Source organism: Macrobrachium rosenbergii, chromosome 20 (assembly GCF_040412425.1).
Source record: "Macrobrachium rosenbergii isolate ZJJX-2024 chromosome 20, ASM4041242v1, whole genome shotgun sequence".
In the NCBI taxonomy this organism is placed as follows: domain Eukaryota; kingdom Metazoa; phylum Arthropoda; class Malacostraca; order Decapoda; family Palaemonidae; genus Macrobrachium; species Macrobrachium rosenbergii.
This window is the reverse complement of record NC_089760.1, coordinates 6472315-6492500: the sequence shown is the minus strand read 5'-3', so window position 1 is coordinate 6492500 and position 20186 is coordinate 6472315. Positions and strand designations below refer to the sequence as shown.

General features: G+C 35.8%; 2 protein-coding genes across 2 annotated transcripts in view; both read right to left on the bottom strand.

The window, feature by feature from the left end:
- The window catches only part of LOC136848899 (uncharacterized), a 19010-nt gene extending 18652 nt beyond the window's left edge, over window positions 1-358 (bottom strand). Inside the window, exon 1 of the mRNA XM_067121721.1 lies at window positions 341-358. Coding sequence (XP_066977822.1) covers window positions 341-358 — 18 coding nt within the window. The remainder of the gene's footprint in view (window positions 1-340) is intronic.
- A 3701-nt stretch (window positions 359-4059) lies between these two features.
- On the bottom strand, window positions 4060-19429 carry LOC136848898 (uncharacterized). Its single transcript, XM_067121720.1, has 17 exons — window positions 19268-19429; window positions 17817-17955; window positions 17048-17217; window positions 16599-16756; window positions 15517-15603; window positions 14798-14849; window positions 13981-14148; window positions 13161-13305; window positions 11838-12001; window positions 11526-11683; window positions 10030-10213; window positions 8789-8839; window positions 6919-7086; window positions 6506-6644; window positions 5573-5742; window positions 5277-5434; window positions 4060-4258 (listed from the first exon to the last, which is right to left on the bottom strand). The coding sequence occupies exons 1-17, from the start codon at window positions 19293-19295 to the stop codon at window positions 4073-4075; spliced, it is 2325 nt and encodes a 774-aa protein (XP_066977821.1). The 5' UTR covers window positions 19296-19429; the 3' UTR covers window positions 4060-4072.
- Window positions 19430-20186: the final 757 nt, after the last annotated feature.

Genomic DNA, 20186 nt, shown 5'->3' with positions numbered 1-20186 from the left:
ACGGCTGGTCTTGACATGCAAAGCATATTTATATTTCTTTTGTCCCGGTCTCTGTTATCCCCGATGTTATTTTTATTCAGTGATCTAACTTTGTGTCATTCACCTCTGTCGGTCGATACTCCGGCCTGAACAGTTAGTCACTTCTATTTTTGTGTGTGATTTTAATTCCCCTATTGCATCAGGTCTAATAACTCTCTTTGCTGCCATGATTTTCCCTTCACACCGTCCATTTCCCATACGAGATACATTTTTGTCTCTTCTGATGGTTATTATGCTTATTAATGATCGATAATATTCTGTTTGCCTTTAGTAACCAGAAATACTTTGTATGTATTCGCACCTGCCGTTCGTTCGACATTAGGCCTAAGGGTCTCGGCAGAGGGGCAAATTTAAATGCCAGCGTTCTTTCATATGGCAATATCTTGTTGGAATATTAGTCTGAACTATTCGTTCGCAAGGTGCAATAAAATGAGAATAACAGGTAAGTTCTAAGTGCCTAGATCTATTTTTGATCTTGGTGCGTTGGTTCATCTCGAAGTTTTCTCGCAATTCTTCATATAGGCCTACTTCAGCATATAGGCTGGTTCATGAAATTTAGACTGTCAAGCCAAGCACTGAGGCACTTTCACCATTCAGTGCTAAAGACAGGGGAAAAGTGGGAGCTAGAGTGGTCGGACAGCAAAATAAAGGAAGCCAAAAAATAAAGGTGAAGTTTGAGGATCTAAAAGTGGAACTGCGAGAAAACGCCACGTTCTGCATTACGCAGTAAGAATTGGGGAGGTTGGACAGCATGATTAAAAAAAGGAAGCGGATATGAAGCTACAGTGAAAGGCTAATATGTGAGTGCTGCTAGGGGATGAAGCGACGCTGCAAACACCCTATAGGGATCCCTACAGTGCGCCACGTAAGGTGCACTTTGAACTTTCTATATGTAGCTAGCTACTGGATACAATATTGTAGTTTAGTTTATTTTTTCCTAACAGCTGTTCATTTACTTCCATACACTAAGAATTTTATTTACTCAGTTTTGTATCTTTATTTTCAGGGATATTTTTCATGTCATCGGTGTCACTGCTATCGTATTCCCTGGCTCGAGTAACTTTAGTCTAATTTGAGCCACACCAGAAATATAGTAACCAGGTGACTTCTCAGGACTCAAGTGATGATCATTTTGTTTCCCTAATGAGAACAGGGAACCAAATGGCTCTAATTACGTCCTAAATAATCCAAACGCTTTCAGACACAAACACAAAATCAGTGATCAACCATATGCTGCTCATTCCGCACATTGCTTGCAAGTCACATAGCCTAAACCTTTCATCGCGGTTCAGTGTTTTGTTCCTGACTGAACTCGCCAATGGGAAAAACTAAACTGCAGCTCTTTCCGATTTGTACCAAAGAGAGGAGAAGATAGGAGAGCGCACTGGAGATAGTGAAACACCTACGGCACCCTCGGTTTCTGGGGTTTTCATTTTTTGAAATGGTAAGAAAGCTGGTAGCCCCAGTCTTTTTGAAAAGATACGCTGATTAGATCTTCCTCGTTTAAGATGTGAATGGATGTAAGAAAAGACGGAAAGCGTTTGTTGATCGTCACCAAATAAGGTGATTTGAGGAACCTAATAGTATAGGCCTAGTCCGAGTGAGCCAACTCCAACGCGGAAAACAACGCAGCGAGGCAAAAGAAATACGAGGGTTAATTGAAAAATAAAAATATGTGGAGATAATGGAATCTAGTAGCTAAGGGTTAAAATGATTAGAAGAAGATAAAATAACAAATAACATAAATCAAATATAATTAATTCAATAAAACTGGTAATAAAAGGATCAAATGAACCTGCTCAACAGAAGAGGCGTTGTCACCCGATTTGAATGTCTGAAGGCTAGGTTAAATATAATTAAAATGAAGCTACACAGACGTTTAAAGAAAGTTTGCCCTGGTTCCTCAGCCTCCTCACACCAAAAAGGAGCTTCCCAGGAGTGAAGCAAAACTGTAATTAGTTAACCTCAAATAACATAGCCTTGTCTCAAAAATAATTTGCCTATATGAAGAAGACGTTAGCTTTTATTTACTTGTCATAACAACCCTCTGAAAAGCAGACCCGCAAAGATATTTCACACTCATCAATCCATTGTCTAACTCTTCATTTTCATATGTTAAACTACGCTACGTTATTCCATTAGCTATGTATTTATTTCAACAAATTTACTTGCAAATACAGAAATTGAAAGAAGTGTGATCTTGGACAGTGCAAGTGTGAAGTGAACAATAATAAAGAAAGTAAAACGGTAGAGTAATTAATATAAATTTTTTATACCTCTTCCTTCGAGATAGACTTTGCCTTGCCATTATCCCATTAGAATAAACATGTTTACACGCGGTACGAATTATAGTGGTTTTCGCCAAGTTTTGTGTAGCTCTTGTCAACGGTTAAGACTCACTTTAATAGGCTAATGGGGAGTGCAACCGTTCGGCTCATGTTGCTTTTGGACGAAGCTTGTATTCAGAACTAACGTCACCGTTGTTGCTATGGTAACGGGAGTTTAAGTCTCAGTTTTTTTAGTATATCTAACTCAATCTTCATCCTCAAGAATGCAGGCTGTGGGACAAATAGATGGGGTGTGAAGTTTAAATACTCACGTCATGAGAAACTTGTTCTTAAAAATATTTTGTTCTGAATTACCTTTGTTTTTGTCCAGACCATTTTAGTTTATGATTAACAGCTCTCTAGGGCTGGCCTGAAACACCCTGTAGGCTTATTTTACGTGGCTATAGAACCAATTGGTATATATAGCAACGGGATACATATTATTTTATGCTGTGGAATGACAAGCAAATGTTACCCTGATGCTCTCCATAACATGGCAGGATATATAATAATCCCAAAACTTTTCTTTGAAAACACAGTCCAAAAACTGAAGTTTAAAAATAGTTTCAGAAAAATGTCAAGATTATCTGCCAAGAATATAAATAAAAATGGGTATTTTTATAAAACAGGAGTACCAGTTTAGTAATGAGCGCAGATAAACAACTCTACCACAGTAAAATTGAAATCTTCAGACAAAAAGCTGCTAAAACTGAAGCAGTTCTGATTCTTAGATAGGTGACTTTGCTGTCAAAGGAAAAAAATTGTGATATAAAAGTTTCTTTTTTATGAGATAGCAGAGTTGCATCAAAATACATTTTTAGGCAATATTTATTTAATGGCTACTGAAAACAATGACTGTGTGTGTGTGTGTGTAGGCCTACGGCAACAGGCCAACATATTTGAATCAGCTACACAAAATGAGCAACTACCAATTAAAAATGGCATTTGAAGTGATAAACAATATAAATGTATAGTATATATATATAAACAGCCAATAGAAACAATAGATAGATGAATAAGATTTGGAAATCAAACAGATTGAAACTGCATATGAAAGGAATATCATACACTGGTCTAGTACGATCTGTAACGCTATAAGGGCATGATTTATTGTATGATGATGAAACTATATCTAAAAGATTTTGTCGAATTGAGAATAAGGCCTTAAAAAGAATGTTAGTGGTTAAATGGCAGTCCCCTTAAGAAATGATGCAACAGTAAATTCTACAAGCTCCATTTTTGAGATACCTGCGGACACAGTCCAAAAGACATGAAGATTGTAAAAAAATAAAACTAGAGAATGTAAAAGGTATTTTATAAAATATTCATTGACCAGTTTAGTAATGAGCACAAATAACACCCAAAGCTAGTTAAATGATTCGTTTCGATTACTAATTAAGCACCTCAAGGCACTACCACAGTGGATCATTTCCCGGCACGTTTATGCATCTTGGCAGACAGAGTTTGATGACAAAACTAAAGTGTGTTCTCCACCAGATAGGTGACGTTTTCCTCTAGAAGTAAGAGGAAATGGAGGATGAAGTCTAGCAATGATAGGCCCGTTTTTTTATGAGATAGCACTTTTTCGAGCTTATTGCATCAAAATATAGTTTTTTGGCAACGAAGTTTACCTTTAATGACCACGGGGAAACAATGTCTTAAATTCAGACAAAGGTTGAAAAAGGTTGATTAGGTAAAGTTAAATTTCAGTAAATGGAATTCTTCTGTTGTTCAAAGACATTGAGTTCAACGGCTTTTTTTTTCGATTCTCTTTTTGGAAAAGTGAAATTAGTCAGGTAACTTACCGTGCGGTCGTTGAGGTTCTGCACTGGCCGGAAGTTGTCGACAATATTCAGTTCATGATGATCCAGTAGTTCCCGGAAGGCAGTCATCTGAAAACATCATTATTAGAATGAATATAAAATATATTCTTCTCGAGTAAGTTCAAATAGGCTAAGTGGGTTGGAAAGGATATAATTTTCCCATGATCATTTCAATTTGTAGTCTTGGGGTTGTTGTAACAAATGTGTTACCCTGACTCATTAAGGCATTTGTTTGAACAAGGAAGGAGATAGTAAATGGTTGGCGAGCAGAGATGTGAGTTTAATTGAGAATAATATGGAAAAGGTTTAGAGGCCATGCTTCAGGAGGATGAAAAAGGCAATTGCTTAAAAGAATACCAGGTTTATGTTCGAGCAACAGACTTCAAGACCTATCTTGAAATCCCACCGTTAATACCACTGAGACTGTATTCAGGGAGAAGTTCATTATTTCATTAAAGAGGCTCATTAAACATGAAATCATTTTATAATCTTTCATCTGACGAAGAGGATATTGTAATTTTACTCCTTGCTGATGTGTTGAAACAGTAGTGATAAGTCTTGATTCAACAGTTCAGTGACAACATTATAAAATGTTATTGCTGTTCCGAAATAACCTTGAATTTTGAACATTGCAGGGCAGATGAATCAATGTAGTGTTCAGATTAATAATTAAAAATAATTAAATTTTAACCCCAATTACACATGGGATACGTGTTGGGCAAAAGCCTTTACTGCCTTAAATTTAATTTAATATGAAGTAAAGTCCAAGTGCCACTAACTGATAAATATCAATCAACAAGCAAAGAGCCCAGGAATAGTGGTGAAGGCTAAACAGCATCACCCAGTGAAAAGGAGGTTTAAAGATAACTCTGAAATTGTCACTTTTGGTAACCGTTTCAACTTCGTTCGACTTAAGCCTCATATTGCAGTGGAATTGAGCAACAGTCTTCCATGGTAGGATTTGATCGAAACCTCCACTAGCTATAAATTAATACAGTGAGCGGTAACTGGTAATCGTCAGGTATAGACATGTGACTGTAAATACCATGATAAAATTCTATTATGATGAGATTCATGAGTTTTTCACCTGCTGAGAGGAAACTTTAATGGCTTCTTTGAATACGGTCCACGTAACGATCTCATTACAGGTAGGAGTGGTGAGACTTCCTGAGTATCGGTAGAAGTCTTTGACGTTGGCTGGGAGGAGGTCCTTTAAGGCGAATGGCGTGATGCTTGTCTGTTCATCTGTAACATAATTGCACAATGAGTCTCGAAATCAAAATCCGCCCAATTGATTTCAAAAAATGATGCCAGTTTCACAATGAGCAGGAAATAATGATTTTAAGGGTCACTGTAAGAAAAACTGAGCTGAAAAAAACTTACCAGCGTGCTTGACCTTAGCGAGGCCATCAATGATGTGCTGGAGCTTGTTATTTGATGATCCGATTTCCATTAGAATCCCCAATACTGCCAGACCGTCGTCGTATTTCAAGGCTTCAATGACGTTTCCATACTTTGTGTTGTAGTGGACCAGATGGAGTTCAGCTGGATATCTGATATTTGGGGAGAAATTTTAAAAGATATCTTTTGAATAAAGAACTGTTACCATCTTTTGAAAATGGATTCCAACATCCATCTGATTATCACGTTGAAATATTCTTATCAGAAAAACTGCGTTAGGCTTTTTTATCACAAAGCTTGTTTGCATTCATACACACACACACACGCATATATATATATACATACATATAAAAATATGGAAGGCTCATCCGAGCTTTCAAGGTCTTCCTCTCTCCTTCCACCCAAGACTTCCAAGTATACACTCACTTCACCAATCTATCGTCTTCCATTCTTTCCATATGAACAAACCATATCAAAAAGCTATGGTCCATCGTTTCACCTATGTTAGCCCTTTTACCACTTCAAGGTATCTCCACACATCTCACATACTACTCAAACAGTTCATTTCAAAAGCTTCAACCCTCTTCTTTCATTCGCATTCAACAACCGCGCTTCGATTCCAGAAATGAGAGTTGGATGAACAAATCTTTCAAACATTACCAATCTTTTGCACACATTCTTACGTTTCTAGCCTGATTATTCTTATCTCACCTCTGCTCTCAGCTTGTCATGATACGTTTTGTTTATTTACTCCCTAATACCTAAAGGAATCAACCTCTTCCATTCTTCCTCCATCTTGTTAACATTCATTGCTCTTGGTTTCAGTTTGATCTTATAAACTAAAACAGAGTTCGACTTTTGATCCCTCTTCACATTGTGAACAGAGGTATGTATGTAATTATATTATGGACTCACTTTTTCCCATCCACTGTGTGTTCAGATCCTTGGGTGTCGACACCTCCCCAGTGGAAATGGAGTTGGAGGAAGGCGTACTTGTCATGGAGACCGCCATCTTTGATGGTTGCTGAATGGTGCATTGAAGCTGTGACTTGAGCTGTGAAGAAGCAAGAAAACATCGAAACTCAAAGTTTTTGTTTTTTATTTATCATAATTATTTTCTTTAAAAGGAGCGGCCACTGGTTAACCATAATATGCAGAGGTAAGAAAAAGAGACTGCCTCGAAAGATTCAAGTTGTCATGCAAAGAACGAAACTTGTCACGATTTTTATGACAATGATATTGCGATTGTTTAATATTTTAGAACCCTGAGCACACGGGTTTTTCAGAACATCATGAATGAGCATTACATCACGGCAAGGAATTCTTACCCGTGTGTCCATTGTTGATTAGATTCATTGCTGAGGGCACACTGTCGTAGTGGTCAAACGAAAATGGAGTCCAAGCTTTTTCAGCAATGGCCTTGGTGGTGACGATGTCAATAGGAGACTGCGATAACCCTCCACATAGCTTGTAATAGTCTGGCCAATGAGCTGGTCCTGTAACGAAAGAAAATGGGATATATGCTGATGATGTTGATTTGAAGGTAGAGTCAAGAGAGAAACACACACATACACAATACATATACATATATATATATATATATATATATATATATATATATATATATATATATATATATATATATATATATATATATATATATATATATATATATATATATATAATACACATATATATTGCAACGAGGGACATCTCTTTCCAAGCCAACTCTCCTTTTGAGAACATCACTTTAGAAGACATTAAACTAAAATCATTTATAAATGACATTAACAGTGGTGGTAGATATTTGCTTCTATAGAAAGCTCTTGTTATTCTTACTTTGGCAGTCTTTTATTCCCTTCCTAGACCATGTGACTGTGTTAAAACTTCTTTTCAGGTATTTGGAGAACGATACAAGCAGACATGATTGCCCCAGGCACCAATAAGGGAGTTCTGAGTATAATCTGGGACAACTGGCCCACACACCAATGATGAATGTTCGGCGATCATATGACATGAGCTCACCCATGAGGGTGTGGCATGTTAGCATGCAGTCAACAAAGTGAACCGCAAATTGAAGGCGGCATGGTAGAAAATGGTTAACTCCTGCAAGAACAGGAAATTAACCCAGGCGAAGGGATAAGAAGGTTTATGTGTAGGTGTGAATGCATATACGCATGTATATGACTCACTCATGTTGCAGTGGTAAGGCAATAATTTTTTATCCTTCACACATTTATCCTTTTTAACACTGCGCTGGGAATCTGATAAGCCATTCTGTTTTCTCTCCTTACCCATTCACTAAACCCAAGACTTTATTGCTCCAAATCTGTTTCGTGGAGCTTGTTAACCTGATAGTAAATGACCTTGTTGGATGATATCCCTACTCCCAGCTTTGCTGCACACACACAAAAAAAAACTTAATCCTTTTAAGAAAGAGTTTAGCTTTGGCTTTAGAGAGTCCATTGAACAAGAAAAAAAAAAAGGGGTTTTGGTTGAACCTTTCAGAAAAAGTCAAGGCGCATCGGTGACGGAAACGTCGTAGTGGGATTATAATCTAAAAACAAAAAATTGTGTTGAAATTAATGGCAATCTGGAGAAAGATTTATTAATTATGAAGTGCCAAAGTACCGACTCGGATACAGTAGCCTGTGGCTTTGACTTTACAATCATACACGATGTTAATAGCAGATAAATTCTCCGTGGGGAGATAGTGCCATCAGTGCGCCTCATGGGGTGCACTGTAGGCTTTACTAAAGGTTCTTTGTAGCTTCCCTTCGGCCCCTAGCTTTCATTCCTTTTACTGTACCTCCATTTTGGCCTTTGGCCGGACTATATTCCATTCCAATACCAGATATCTTGCTAATATGCAGTCTCAGGTAATAGTAATTCCAGATGCAGTACTGGTTTGTATTTTCTCTTGTTTCCTATTTTATTCTCAAGCACAGAATATTTTCTTAAATTGAGGAAATTGCTGACGCCTACTTATGAACAGGAAAATCCCTTTACTATTAGTATGAAGAGATAAAGGAATTTTGATTATGATTGATAAAAAAAAAAAAAAAAAAAATTTATATATATATATATATATATATATATATATATATATATATATATATATATATATATATATATATATATATATATATATACCCATCTTCTAAAAGAATTTCATAACAGTTGTTCAACACGACTCACCACTCTCCCCTTCATAGCCCCATTCGAAGGCCTTTCTCCTCCAGCATAAACCTGCAAAGACAAGCAAGTGAAAACCTCTATTCTAAGGAGAAAAGGTTGTGGAAGTTTTGGTCATTTGATCGTAAATATAGAAAAGACTTAAAATTCAGTCATAACAAGAACTGAAATCAAACAGATCTCAAATTTAACTGATGAAGATTATGATTATTTCGTGAAATAACAGAAAGTTCTTTTTAAAGTCCATTTTTTATGGGACTCCAGTCTGCATCTGTACAATATAATGGAAAAAGAGAGATAAATTGTACAAATGAAGCAAACAGTTGCCTTTCTTGTTTAGTAAATATGCATTGCAAACAAAAATGAGCTTTTCTAAAAGTGGAGAAGTCAGATGATCATGATATACTTCTCAAAATATGTATGATGGATCAAAAGGACTGGTCAGGATTTAGAATATTTTGTGCAGTTTCCAAAATGAAGCTTAAGTTTCAGTGATTGAAATGAATGATTGGAATTAGGCATATGATAAACACTATTGTACTTTGAGATACGAGCGCTAATATATTGGAGGAAAATGATTTCAAGCTGAAAAGGAAATGACACGTATATCTTTTAACATTTTTTCAAAATATGGAATGACCTGGCTTACTTTGGTAACTATATAGGCATTTTACTTTGCCGTATGTCGGTTGTGATGAAAATTCAGTGTATCAATTCTCAATAGGCTGGTGAAAGAAATTGGAAACGAGCAACGCTCTGCAATAGTTTTTTTTTGTGATGAAATTTAACGAAAACTGAAAAAGTTAAATTTAACAATGGGCAGGCTGATTAAGACTTGGAAATCAAATAAACTGATTATATACAAAAGTAAGATTATATATCAATCTAATATGATGGGTATTGCTATACGGACATGAATCGTGGTATAACAAAGAAACAGTCTAAATAATTCTGTCGATTTGAGAATAAATCTTGGATAAGAATATTAAGTACCACACAGGTGAAATGGGGATGGCGTGGAAATATATTTCTCACCAAGCAAGGAAGAATAGTGCAGTACATGGTACTATTTAACTGGGTTCGTGGGAGCACCAGAGGAATTGTAAGACCAAGACCTGCCTGGATGAGAATTGTGAGACTGTTGGCTAGGGATGAGGGGAGATTTGTAGAAGTGAAAGCGCAGGAAAGACTCGAGTGCCGGAATTTCTCAGAGGCCCTTTGAGATGTGAGCTATGAAGGCAATCATGATGATATTGATGATTGGAATAACACTGTATTAGCTGATGAGTTGTAAAGTTTGAGACAGTTATTCTCTTTAACATTAAAATTTTGGTTACTCACCCAACGAGCATTTAGTGGCTGCACAGGCCTGTAGTTGTTAACCATTGCTGCTCCGTGTAAGTCCACCAGCATCCGGAAAGCAGCCATCTGAAGAAGAATATCACAAGTAAACAGATACACAGAGCTTCTCAGTTAAGCAAAGGAAACAGAAATCACCCTGTGACGATGAATATGTGTTTAATGCAATTCACATATTTAAAAATACTTCGTTTTCTACAATTCTCGTCGACAGGTAATTGGATGATTTTGCTTAATGATTTTTTTTTTTTACTTTACATATTTGGTATGAGTATGGTTGCAGAAATGATACTATTCCCGGCAAATCTGGAAATTCTTCTGAGATCGTTATATGCATTAATACCAAAAGGTTTGATAGCTACGAAATATGTCCCTGCTGATGCAGGTTATGTATTGCAAAATTAAAAATGCAAATAGCTTTGGCCTGACACTCTCTCATAATTAAGGACTCAAAATAAATATTGTGATATATATTGCACCCATGCAAACAACGGTACTGCATCGAGAAAGATAAGCTTTCTAATGCTAATTCACTGCTTCATTCAAAATGTTTCTCAATCGTGAGGTAAATGATACTATAAGAGGTGCAAAATAATGAGCAGGTGGACATGTACTACTGGTTTTCGGACGTCACACAGATGAATACAAAGAAAAGGTGACCTTCACTGTCATTACTTCTCGGAATGTTAATTATAATAGGTAAATACAAGATAACACAAAACATAAGATAACAAGAATTGACACAACAATATTTGTTTGCAAAGAAAACAGGAGCAAATGAATTAGTAGTAGATACGTATTTACATAGATAAAATGTTCCTATTTTTTTCCAAATTGACCCTTTCTTCATCGTAGGAGGATTACCAAAAATTATCTAAAATAAACGGTTCATCCTAGAAAAGTTAGCGGGGACTTTCAAATACGTTGACAATGATCCGAAATGCGATAAGAGCAGTTGTTAATGCCTGTAGGTCTTCATAACCACCACATCATCAAGGGAAAGAAAATCTGCCTTCACTGCATGAATTCAGGAATAGCAGTTGAAGTTAAAATAAATCGATAAAATTTATGACTAGCGGTGATAATCTTTGACTGTTTGTTGGGACAAAGGTATGACGGACGATGGAATATACCTTTATGTGATTCCCGCCCCAGTCATTAAATCAACAAAGAAAATTCTAATACAGATATCGTGGGTTTGTTCCAAGGTCCTGAATAGCTTTTTCATCACCACATTGATAAAATGAAAAACTTATCTAAAATAAACTGTTTATCCTCATTAAGAACGAATGTGATAGTCAAATGATTGACTAACCAGCAACAAACTGTTCCTCAAAAACTGAAGGGAATGCTTAGATATCTACGGAATATAGAACCTCACCTGAGCTGAGGAGATCTTAATGGCTTCTTTGAATACAGTCCAGGTAACGATCTCGTTACAGGTAGGTGTTGTGAGACTTCCTGAGTAGCGGTAGAAGTCTTTGACGTTGGTTGGGAGAAGGTCCTGTAAGGCGAAGGGCGTGATGCTTGTCTGGGAATCTGCAGATGAAATCAACAATGAAAATGTCAATGAAGATTAAACTCATTCGTTTTCCAAAGGCCCTGACGGCTTCCTAACTGTCGTTGATAAAATGAAACACTTTTTCACGAGAGTGAGCTTTCATAAAGAACGAATGTCTTACAATGAACTAACCAGCAGCTTTGATGTTTGCAAGGCCATCAATGATGTGTTGGAGTTTGGCGTTAGCGGCTCCGATTTCCAAGAAGATGCCCAACACAGCCAGACCGTCGCTGTGTTTCAAGGCCTCAGCGGCGTTTCCGTACTTACTGTTGTAGTGCACCAGGTGGAGCATCCATCATTTCACGTTCCTGGATACCTAAATGCATTAAAAGAGATAAACTACATTAAAAGAAACTGGAAGCTGTTAATACGTGTGACTATCCATGGCAAAAAGGGAGAAGAAGGCCTGTTCACGCTAGTCCTTTAAATCCTTGCCATCAGGAGCTGAGGCAGTAGGCTGAAAATTATTAGCTTTACATAGGTCATTCTTGATCCATCTTCAAAAAGAAACTTGTGACCCGTGAATCCAAAATTTCATGGCGCAAATTACAAAAAATTGATAAAAAACCATTTCATGTAAACTCTTAAGCAAGGAACTATATCAAAATGAATTAAGATGTTGATTTCAGCAATAAGATCTAAAGACCGTGCATGGTTTTATGGTTCATTTATATAAAGATTGGTATGAAGCTGACTTTATATGTTATATATATATATGATATATATTATTTATATATATATATAGCCAATATCATAAAAATGACATCATTTATTATATGCAAAGTTGATGATATCATTTTAATGAATGTTTGATTTATGAAATGTTTTTTTTGTTTAACAGCCAAATGGTTAGATGCTACGATGGGATCATCAAAGAAAATGACAGTCATGGAATGGCGAATACTTCAGAGAAACTGTAGCATCTCAGGTTTATTGATAGTTTTTGAGACATTTCCTCAAAGATCCTGAAATCAAAAACAGATTCAGTAAAATGATACATACAAAAGTTAAAGTCACAAAAACGTTAAATAATCTATGTTGAAACAAAGTAAAAAAGTTAAATAAAACTATAAAATTTAAAAGAACTATAAGACTGGTATAAGACTAGTTACCTATCTCTAGGAAGTGAAAAACTGAGCGACATTCCCTTCCTGGAAGGACGACGTTAATGTGATATGAAAACATTATATATATATATATATATATATATATATATATATATATGTATGTATATATATATATATATATATATATATATATATATATATATATATATATATATATATATATATGTGTGTGTGTGTGTGTGTGTGTGTGTGTGTGTGGATGTGTGATGTATGTGGAATTATGATGCACATTTAAGATCACGTATGAGCATGACAATGAAAAAATGACTCTTCTTTCAGTCACTTTGATCTTTTTCATTCTTGACGTATGCTCGGTAATTGTATTTACTCAAACATTTTGCTATCGACAGTGTGTTCGGATCCTCTGGTGTCGTCGCTTCCCCAGTGGAAATGGAACTGGAGCAAGGTGTACTTGTCAAGAAGTCCTCCATTTTTGATGGCTGCTGCTGGCGACATGTCGGGCATTAACTGAGCTGAAGAAGGAAAGGATGGAGTCAGTTTCGTTTCCATGTCAAGTGACCTTTCTACTACATACTTTCTTTTTCCTACTTTTTTCCTTTTTCTGTTCAGAATGAAATCAATAAAAAACAGTTTAAGCTGTAAAAACAGCTAATGGAGAAGAGTGTTACACAGATCAAAACGAAATCCTAACCTTGGTGGTGCAACTTGAGCTGTGGGAAAAGAATGGGCATTGTCTCAGTGTGTGTGGGTGCTCAAGCACTGGGACCTATGAGGTCATTCAGTGCTGGAAAAGAAGTTGAGAGTAGTTAGGTCTAAAAGGTGTAACAGGAGGAAAACCTCGCGGTTATACTATGAAATAATTGTTAGGATAGGGTGGATAGCAAGATGGAAGAAAGATAATATGAATGGAGATACGGTAATAGGAATGAAAGGGGTTGCAGCTACGGGCCGAAGGGATGCTGTAAAGAACCTAAAGTAACGCCTACAGTGTACCTCGTGAGGTGCACTGATGGCACTATCCCTCTACGGAGAGTTCATTTGATGAAAAAGAAATTGAATTCAAGATACCTAAACAACACAGTGAGTTTCTCTCACAAAGTGAACTGAACAACCATAACATGGAGAAATTAATATTTTAAACAACTGTTTCTTTAGAATCAAATGAACTGAGTTATTGAGAATCCCACCTGAATGTCCGTTGTTGATGAGAGTCATTCCAGTGGGCACGGCATCGTAGTGACTGAAGGTAAATGGAGCAAAAGGTGTGTCGCTCTTGACTTCTGCGGTGACGATGTTGACGGGAGATTGCGATGTTCCTCCACAGGGCTTGTAGTAGTCTGGCCAGTATTTTGGTCCTGAGTTGCGAGGAAACAAAAATATAGTAGATTAAGGTGCCTCGACTACCTTCCCTATGCGGTCTTTTTGTCTTACTGCTCCCCAAGTGTTACACTGTAATTGTCCAGAGGAAAAATAAGCGGTCATTTGTGTGTGCGCGATTGTACTGTATGTGTTCTTCCTTAGCCATTAACTTAAAGGGCATTTTTCACCATTTCGTTTGTGCGACTTAGATTTTAAAAACTCAGAAATATGGGCATTCAAAGTCCGTTCCATTCTTGGAATCATATGGGATTTCCCTATTCATAAGGTAGGTAGATCATCGCTTACAGAAACAAATCAAAACTTGATAGCTGTTCACTTAACTGATTTCCACTCTAAGCCTTCCTCTGTGGCTGGTACTGATATAATGCTTATCAATCAGGAACCTTTGTGTAAAATATGTCTTTGCCTACGATTTTTTGAAGTGAAAATTATATGAATTCGTACTTATATACCGTATTTGATAATCACGTTAAATTTTACTCTTGTGAAATCTCTCTAACTGTCTGTCTGTGTAGCTCTCCCGTGATTTCTACGATTAGAACTGAAGCTGAGAAAACTCATGACTTAAGTCTAATATATCAAAGAAAATCATTTAGCAAGTTCAACTTCCCACGAACGACTTACCAGATTCCCCTTCATAACCCCAGTGGAAGTCCTTTAACACTCCATCATAAACCTGCAAAGAAAAACATTTGAATAATTGTTTTGGGACATTATTAAATTAATCTTGAGAAGGAGTATAAGGATAATTTCAGTACTTAGCTGACAGAACTAGAACTGTAAGCTTTTGGGTGGAAACGAGTTGATAGGAATAAACATTTATTTATGTAAAATATAAATGAAATCATTGTGGAAAATATTCATCAGAGAAATATACCAGGACACGTGTATTTGTTAAGCCGATCTGACTAATTATGTTTAACAAGAGTTGTGGATATTGGGCTTGACAAGGATGATACATCAAATGAGATGACTAAGGCTCGCCATTAAAGAAGGTAGCAACAAGTTATAAGGAGGAACGGATGGAAAGGCAGACTGGAGAGATATACCAGGAGGTTTGGAATAGAAAACGGAGAAGGAATAGATCTAGATGCCTTTCAAGATTTCGCAGTACAATGGCCGACATTTTATCGGTAAGGGAAACAAGGGAAGGAAAGAAGAAATAAAAGACTTTAAACTCCACCTATGTTGATCTATTCTATGGTTTTTTGTTAATTAAATGAAATAAGGTAAAGATGTCTTGATCACACTGTGTTATATAACACTTTATGTTTTTTCTTTGTTTTTTAAAATGTGTACAACTCTTATTGCCCTTAAGTTGCCAACTGAGTTTCTTCACTTACCCAACGGTCATTGAGTGATTGCACAGGTCGGTAGTTGTCAACCATTGCTTCTCCATGCGAGTCCAACAGCTGGCGGAAAGCGCCCATCTGAAAAGCAAATTTCAGGATTACATTATTTCAAGTACTCGAAAAAATGATGAAGTGGATGAATTATATATATATATGTATATATATATATATATATATATATATATAAAAATGATGAAGTGGATGAATTATATTTCTTAAGACCTCACATACCAGGACCTAACATGTTTAGTTTTGCTTTCTGTATCGATGCTGAAATAAGAGCAAGTCGCCTAGGTGCAACCATTGTAAGATTCAAACAAATATTCGAATATATTTTTACATCAGCTTAGATGATTTTATTTTTCTGTTCGCAGACCGAGGAACCTAAAGCAAAAGATGGAGAAACAATTATATGAAGAAATTACAGATATACGAGGACTCTTGTCAAGAAGGAAAGACCTACGAAGGCTCTTGTCAAGAAGGAAATACCTACGAGGACTCTTGTCAAGAAGGAAAGACCTTGAATATGGACAGATGCCTAAAATTACATTGCTATCTTCGAACATCTTTTGGATTAGGGAAAATTGTAACACAAGTTCTTTAAGATTAAAGAAAAGTCGAACTAAAATAAGTTAGTTTTATAAAGATTCGAATGATCTCACAAAATACATAATAACATTAATGAGGTTTACGAGAAATAATTTCGTTTCTAAAACAAAGTGACAGGATACTTAGTCAGGGAGAAAAAGGATTTCCTACTAATACTGCCTACAGTAGACATTAATGGTTACAGTTCTCAGATACTTGATCAGGTTGAAGCCTTGCCTTGGAATATACCAAGTTATGTGATTCCCGTTCCAGTCATATATCGTGGGTACATTCTACCACAGATATTGTGGGTTTGTTCCAACTTGAATAGCTTTCTTCATCCCCACAGGATTATGAAAAATTATCTAAAATAAACTGTTTATCCTCATTAAGTGTGTGATAGTCAAATTCATTGACTGGCACAATAAACTGTTCCTCATAAATTGAAGGGAGTGCTTAGATGTCTAAGGAATGTAGAACCTCACCTGAGCTGAGGAAATCTTAATGGCTTCTTTGAATACAGTCCACGTAACGATCTCGTTACAGGTAGGTGTTGTGAGACTTCCTGTGTAGCGGTAAAAGTCTTGAACGTTGGTTGGGAGAAGGTCCTGTAAGGCGAAGGGCGTTATGCTTGCCTCGGCATCTGCAAATGAAATCAGTGATGATAATCCTAAAGTAATCAAACTGATTCATTTTCTAATGGTCCTGGCGGTCTTATAACGACTGTATCGCTGTTTCATAGTAGTAATTATTACCCCATACAGCTAAATATGTTTTATTATTATTATCATTAATAATATTACTACCATTCAACTATGTCACCGGCAAGTAATATATATATCAAGGGCAACTTATCTTGAGGCACAGTGAGGTTCTTCGAATATTATATATGGAAATTGTATTCTTTGCTGATTATTGTTAACAAATAACTAACCAGCAGTCTTGATGTTAGCAAGGCCATCAATGATGTGCTGGAGCTTGGCATTGGCTTCCCCGATTTCCAGGAAGATGCCCAACACAGCCAGACCGTCGCTGTGAGTCAAGGCCTCGGCTGCACTGCCATACTTGCTGTTGTAGTGGACTAGGTGGAGCTCAGCTGGGTGCCTGCATTTCAGGAGAAGAATTATGTGACCTTCTTTGTTGAGAGTTTAAACCAAATATATTACTCTTAAACCAAATATACATATATATTATATACATTTATATACTGTATATATATATGCTATCCATTTTGGGACATAAACATGCATACCCATATACATATATATTTTTTTTTTTTTTTTTTTAGTTGATACATTTATCGAACCAGCGACGGACGAGGAATATATATTCCTCGTCCGTCGCTGGTTCGATCCCACGGGACGGTGGACTTATTATCAACAAAAAATATATATGAAAATATATTATTTCCGAGGTAGATATATACGGTGATATATATATATATATATATATATATATATATATATATATATATATATATATATATATATATATATATATATATATAAAGGAAATGTACCTGTGAACGTGTTTCACAGAATTATATTTATTTTATATATATATTTTGCTGTATATACATACATGTAGCCTACACCCACACACACACATATATATAGTATATATGTATATAACAAATACAAGTTTAGATTTCCTTCCTGATTACAGATGTTTTCAATGAGGTTGGCTGTTTGCATCTAACTCACATGTGTCCGTTAACAGTGTGTTCTGACCCCCGGGTGTCGTCGCTCCCCCAGTGGAAGTGGAACTGGAGGAAGGTGTACTCGTCCAGGAGGCCGCCAGCTTTGATGGTCGCTGGTGACGTCATTGTCCCTGTCACTTCAGCTGCGCGGAAGGAAATGGAGAATATGGTCACTAATTTGCTCATTCATTTTTTCTTTCCTAATAACAGATCTCTTTTTTTCTGTACTTCCTATTACCTTCTAATACTTCTTTCAAATGAACGCAATATCTGGTATTAACCTGTTATGCATCCGCCTACACGTCACCTCTGAGGTGCTAGTACTAAACGTGGCGGAAGCTCACTGGGCCGCCATGTTTAGTACGAGCCCCTTTAAGGGATCACTGTTGCCTTTAGAGTATTCAGCCGTAATTTGATTGTTACGAGAGTTCAGGTATCTGGCTGAAGTGTGGTATATTTTTTAATTCTATGATTAGTAGTGTGATAAACAGGCACTTGGAACACTTCGTGACAGTACTTTGATCCCCGAGGGGCTAGTACTAGGTCCCATTGAGCTTCCACCATGTATAGTACTGCACTAGCACTTCAGAGGTGATGTGTAGGTGGAGACCTACTGGATTAATACCGTAATATTCTTTAGAAGTTTGAATTACAATTTAATGGCCTTGTGGGCTTGTTCCACATGAGGAGCAATCATCTTCAAATATTAATAAATAATAATAATACGTGTGGCGGGTATCTGCTGTTTTATCCTCATTACTTCCAGCTAAAAATCAACCCAAGAAGAAATGAAGTGAAAAGCAGACTATCAGTGGAAGAAGAGCATTGCTACGGTCAAAATAATATCAGCGGCTAATATAGATAGCGGAACACCTTTGAAACCATTGCAAATACACTTTGCATTTCTTCCAAGAAATGTAAAGTGTTCTTGTAGAATATCCAGGAAGAAGAAATATAAATGTGTTATGCAGAATATCCAGGAAAAGAAATACAAGTGTTTTAAGCAGAATATCCAGGAAAATAAATATGAGTGTTTTATCTAGATTATTCAGGAAAAATGAATATAAGAATATAAACGTTTTATGTAGAATATCCAGGAAAAAGAAATACAATTGTTTTATATGGAATATCCAGGAAAGTGAATTATGTGTCTCATGTAGAATATGCAGTTAAAGAAAATACAAGTGTTTTATGTAGAATATCCAGGAAAAAGATATATAAGTGTTTTGATGCAGAATATCCAGGAAAAAGAGGTGTTTTGATGCAGACTATCCAGGAAAAACAAGTGAGCTATGAATGTGTTATGTAGAATATCCACGGAAAAGAAATATAAGTATTTCACGCAGATTATCAAGGAAACAGAAATATAAGTGTTTAATATAGAAAATATCCAGGAAAAAAGCTAAATAAGCATTCGGAGCATTACTCTGAAAGGTAGATGAGCTAGAACCTCACCTGTATGTCCGTTATTGAGGAGCGTCATTCCAGTGGGCACAGCATCGTAATTGCTGAAGGTAAATGGAGGAAAAGGCGCATCACTCTTCACTTCAGAGGTGATGATGTTGACGGGAGACTGTGATGTTCCTCCGCAGGTGGGGTAGTGAGCTGCCCAATAAGCGGGTCCTGAGGAAGCAACGAAATTGGGGTTAGAATTTTAAGAAACTTTTACATTAAATCACGACATTGCTATCACGGTCCTACGGACCTGAATGCTCTTGTGTAAACAAAAATCTTTGTTAAAAAGTGGCTTTGAAATTTGAAATCTAAATTATATATATATATATATATATATATATATATACATATAGATATAGATATATATATATACATATAGATATATATAAATTTATATATATATATAGATAGATAGATAGATAGAAAGATAGATATATATATATATAAATATATATATATATATAAATATATATATATATATATATATATATATATATATATATATATATATATATATATATATATATATATATATATATATATAATAAATTTATATATATATATATAATATATATATATATATATATATGTATATATATATATATATAATGTATATATACACAGTATATTTATATGTATACCCACTAAAGATATCCTAGATGTATATATTATCATGGAATCTACTGGTGACGTCACGTAGACTTAATTAAGGAACTATGAATCAGAATATAAAATGATGTCACGTAGAACATGAAATAAAATCATTTGCTACCATTGTTTAAAATGGAAAGTAAATCTGGATGATAATCGTCAGGTTGTAAAATTTATGCAATTCATTATTCTTTTGAAATTGATCATGTGCTATTTGATGACAAATGAAACTGATAAATAAACAGAATGGAAAATAAAGGAATACTCT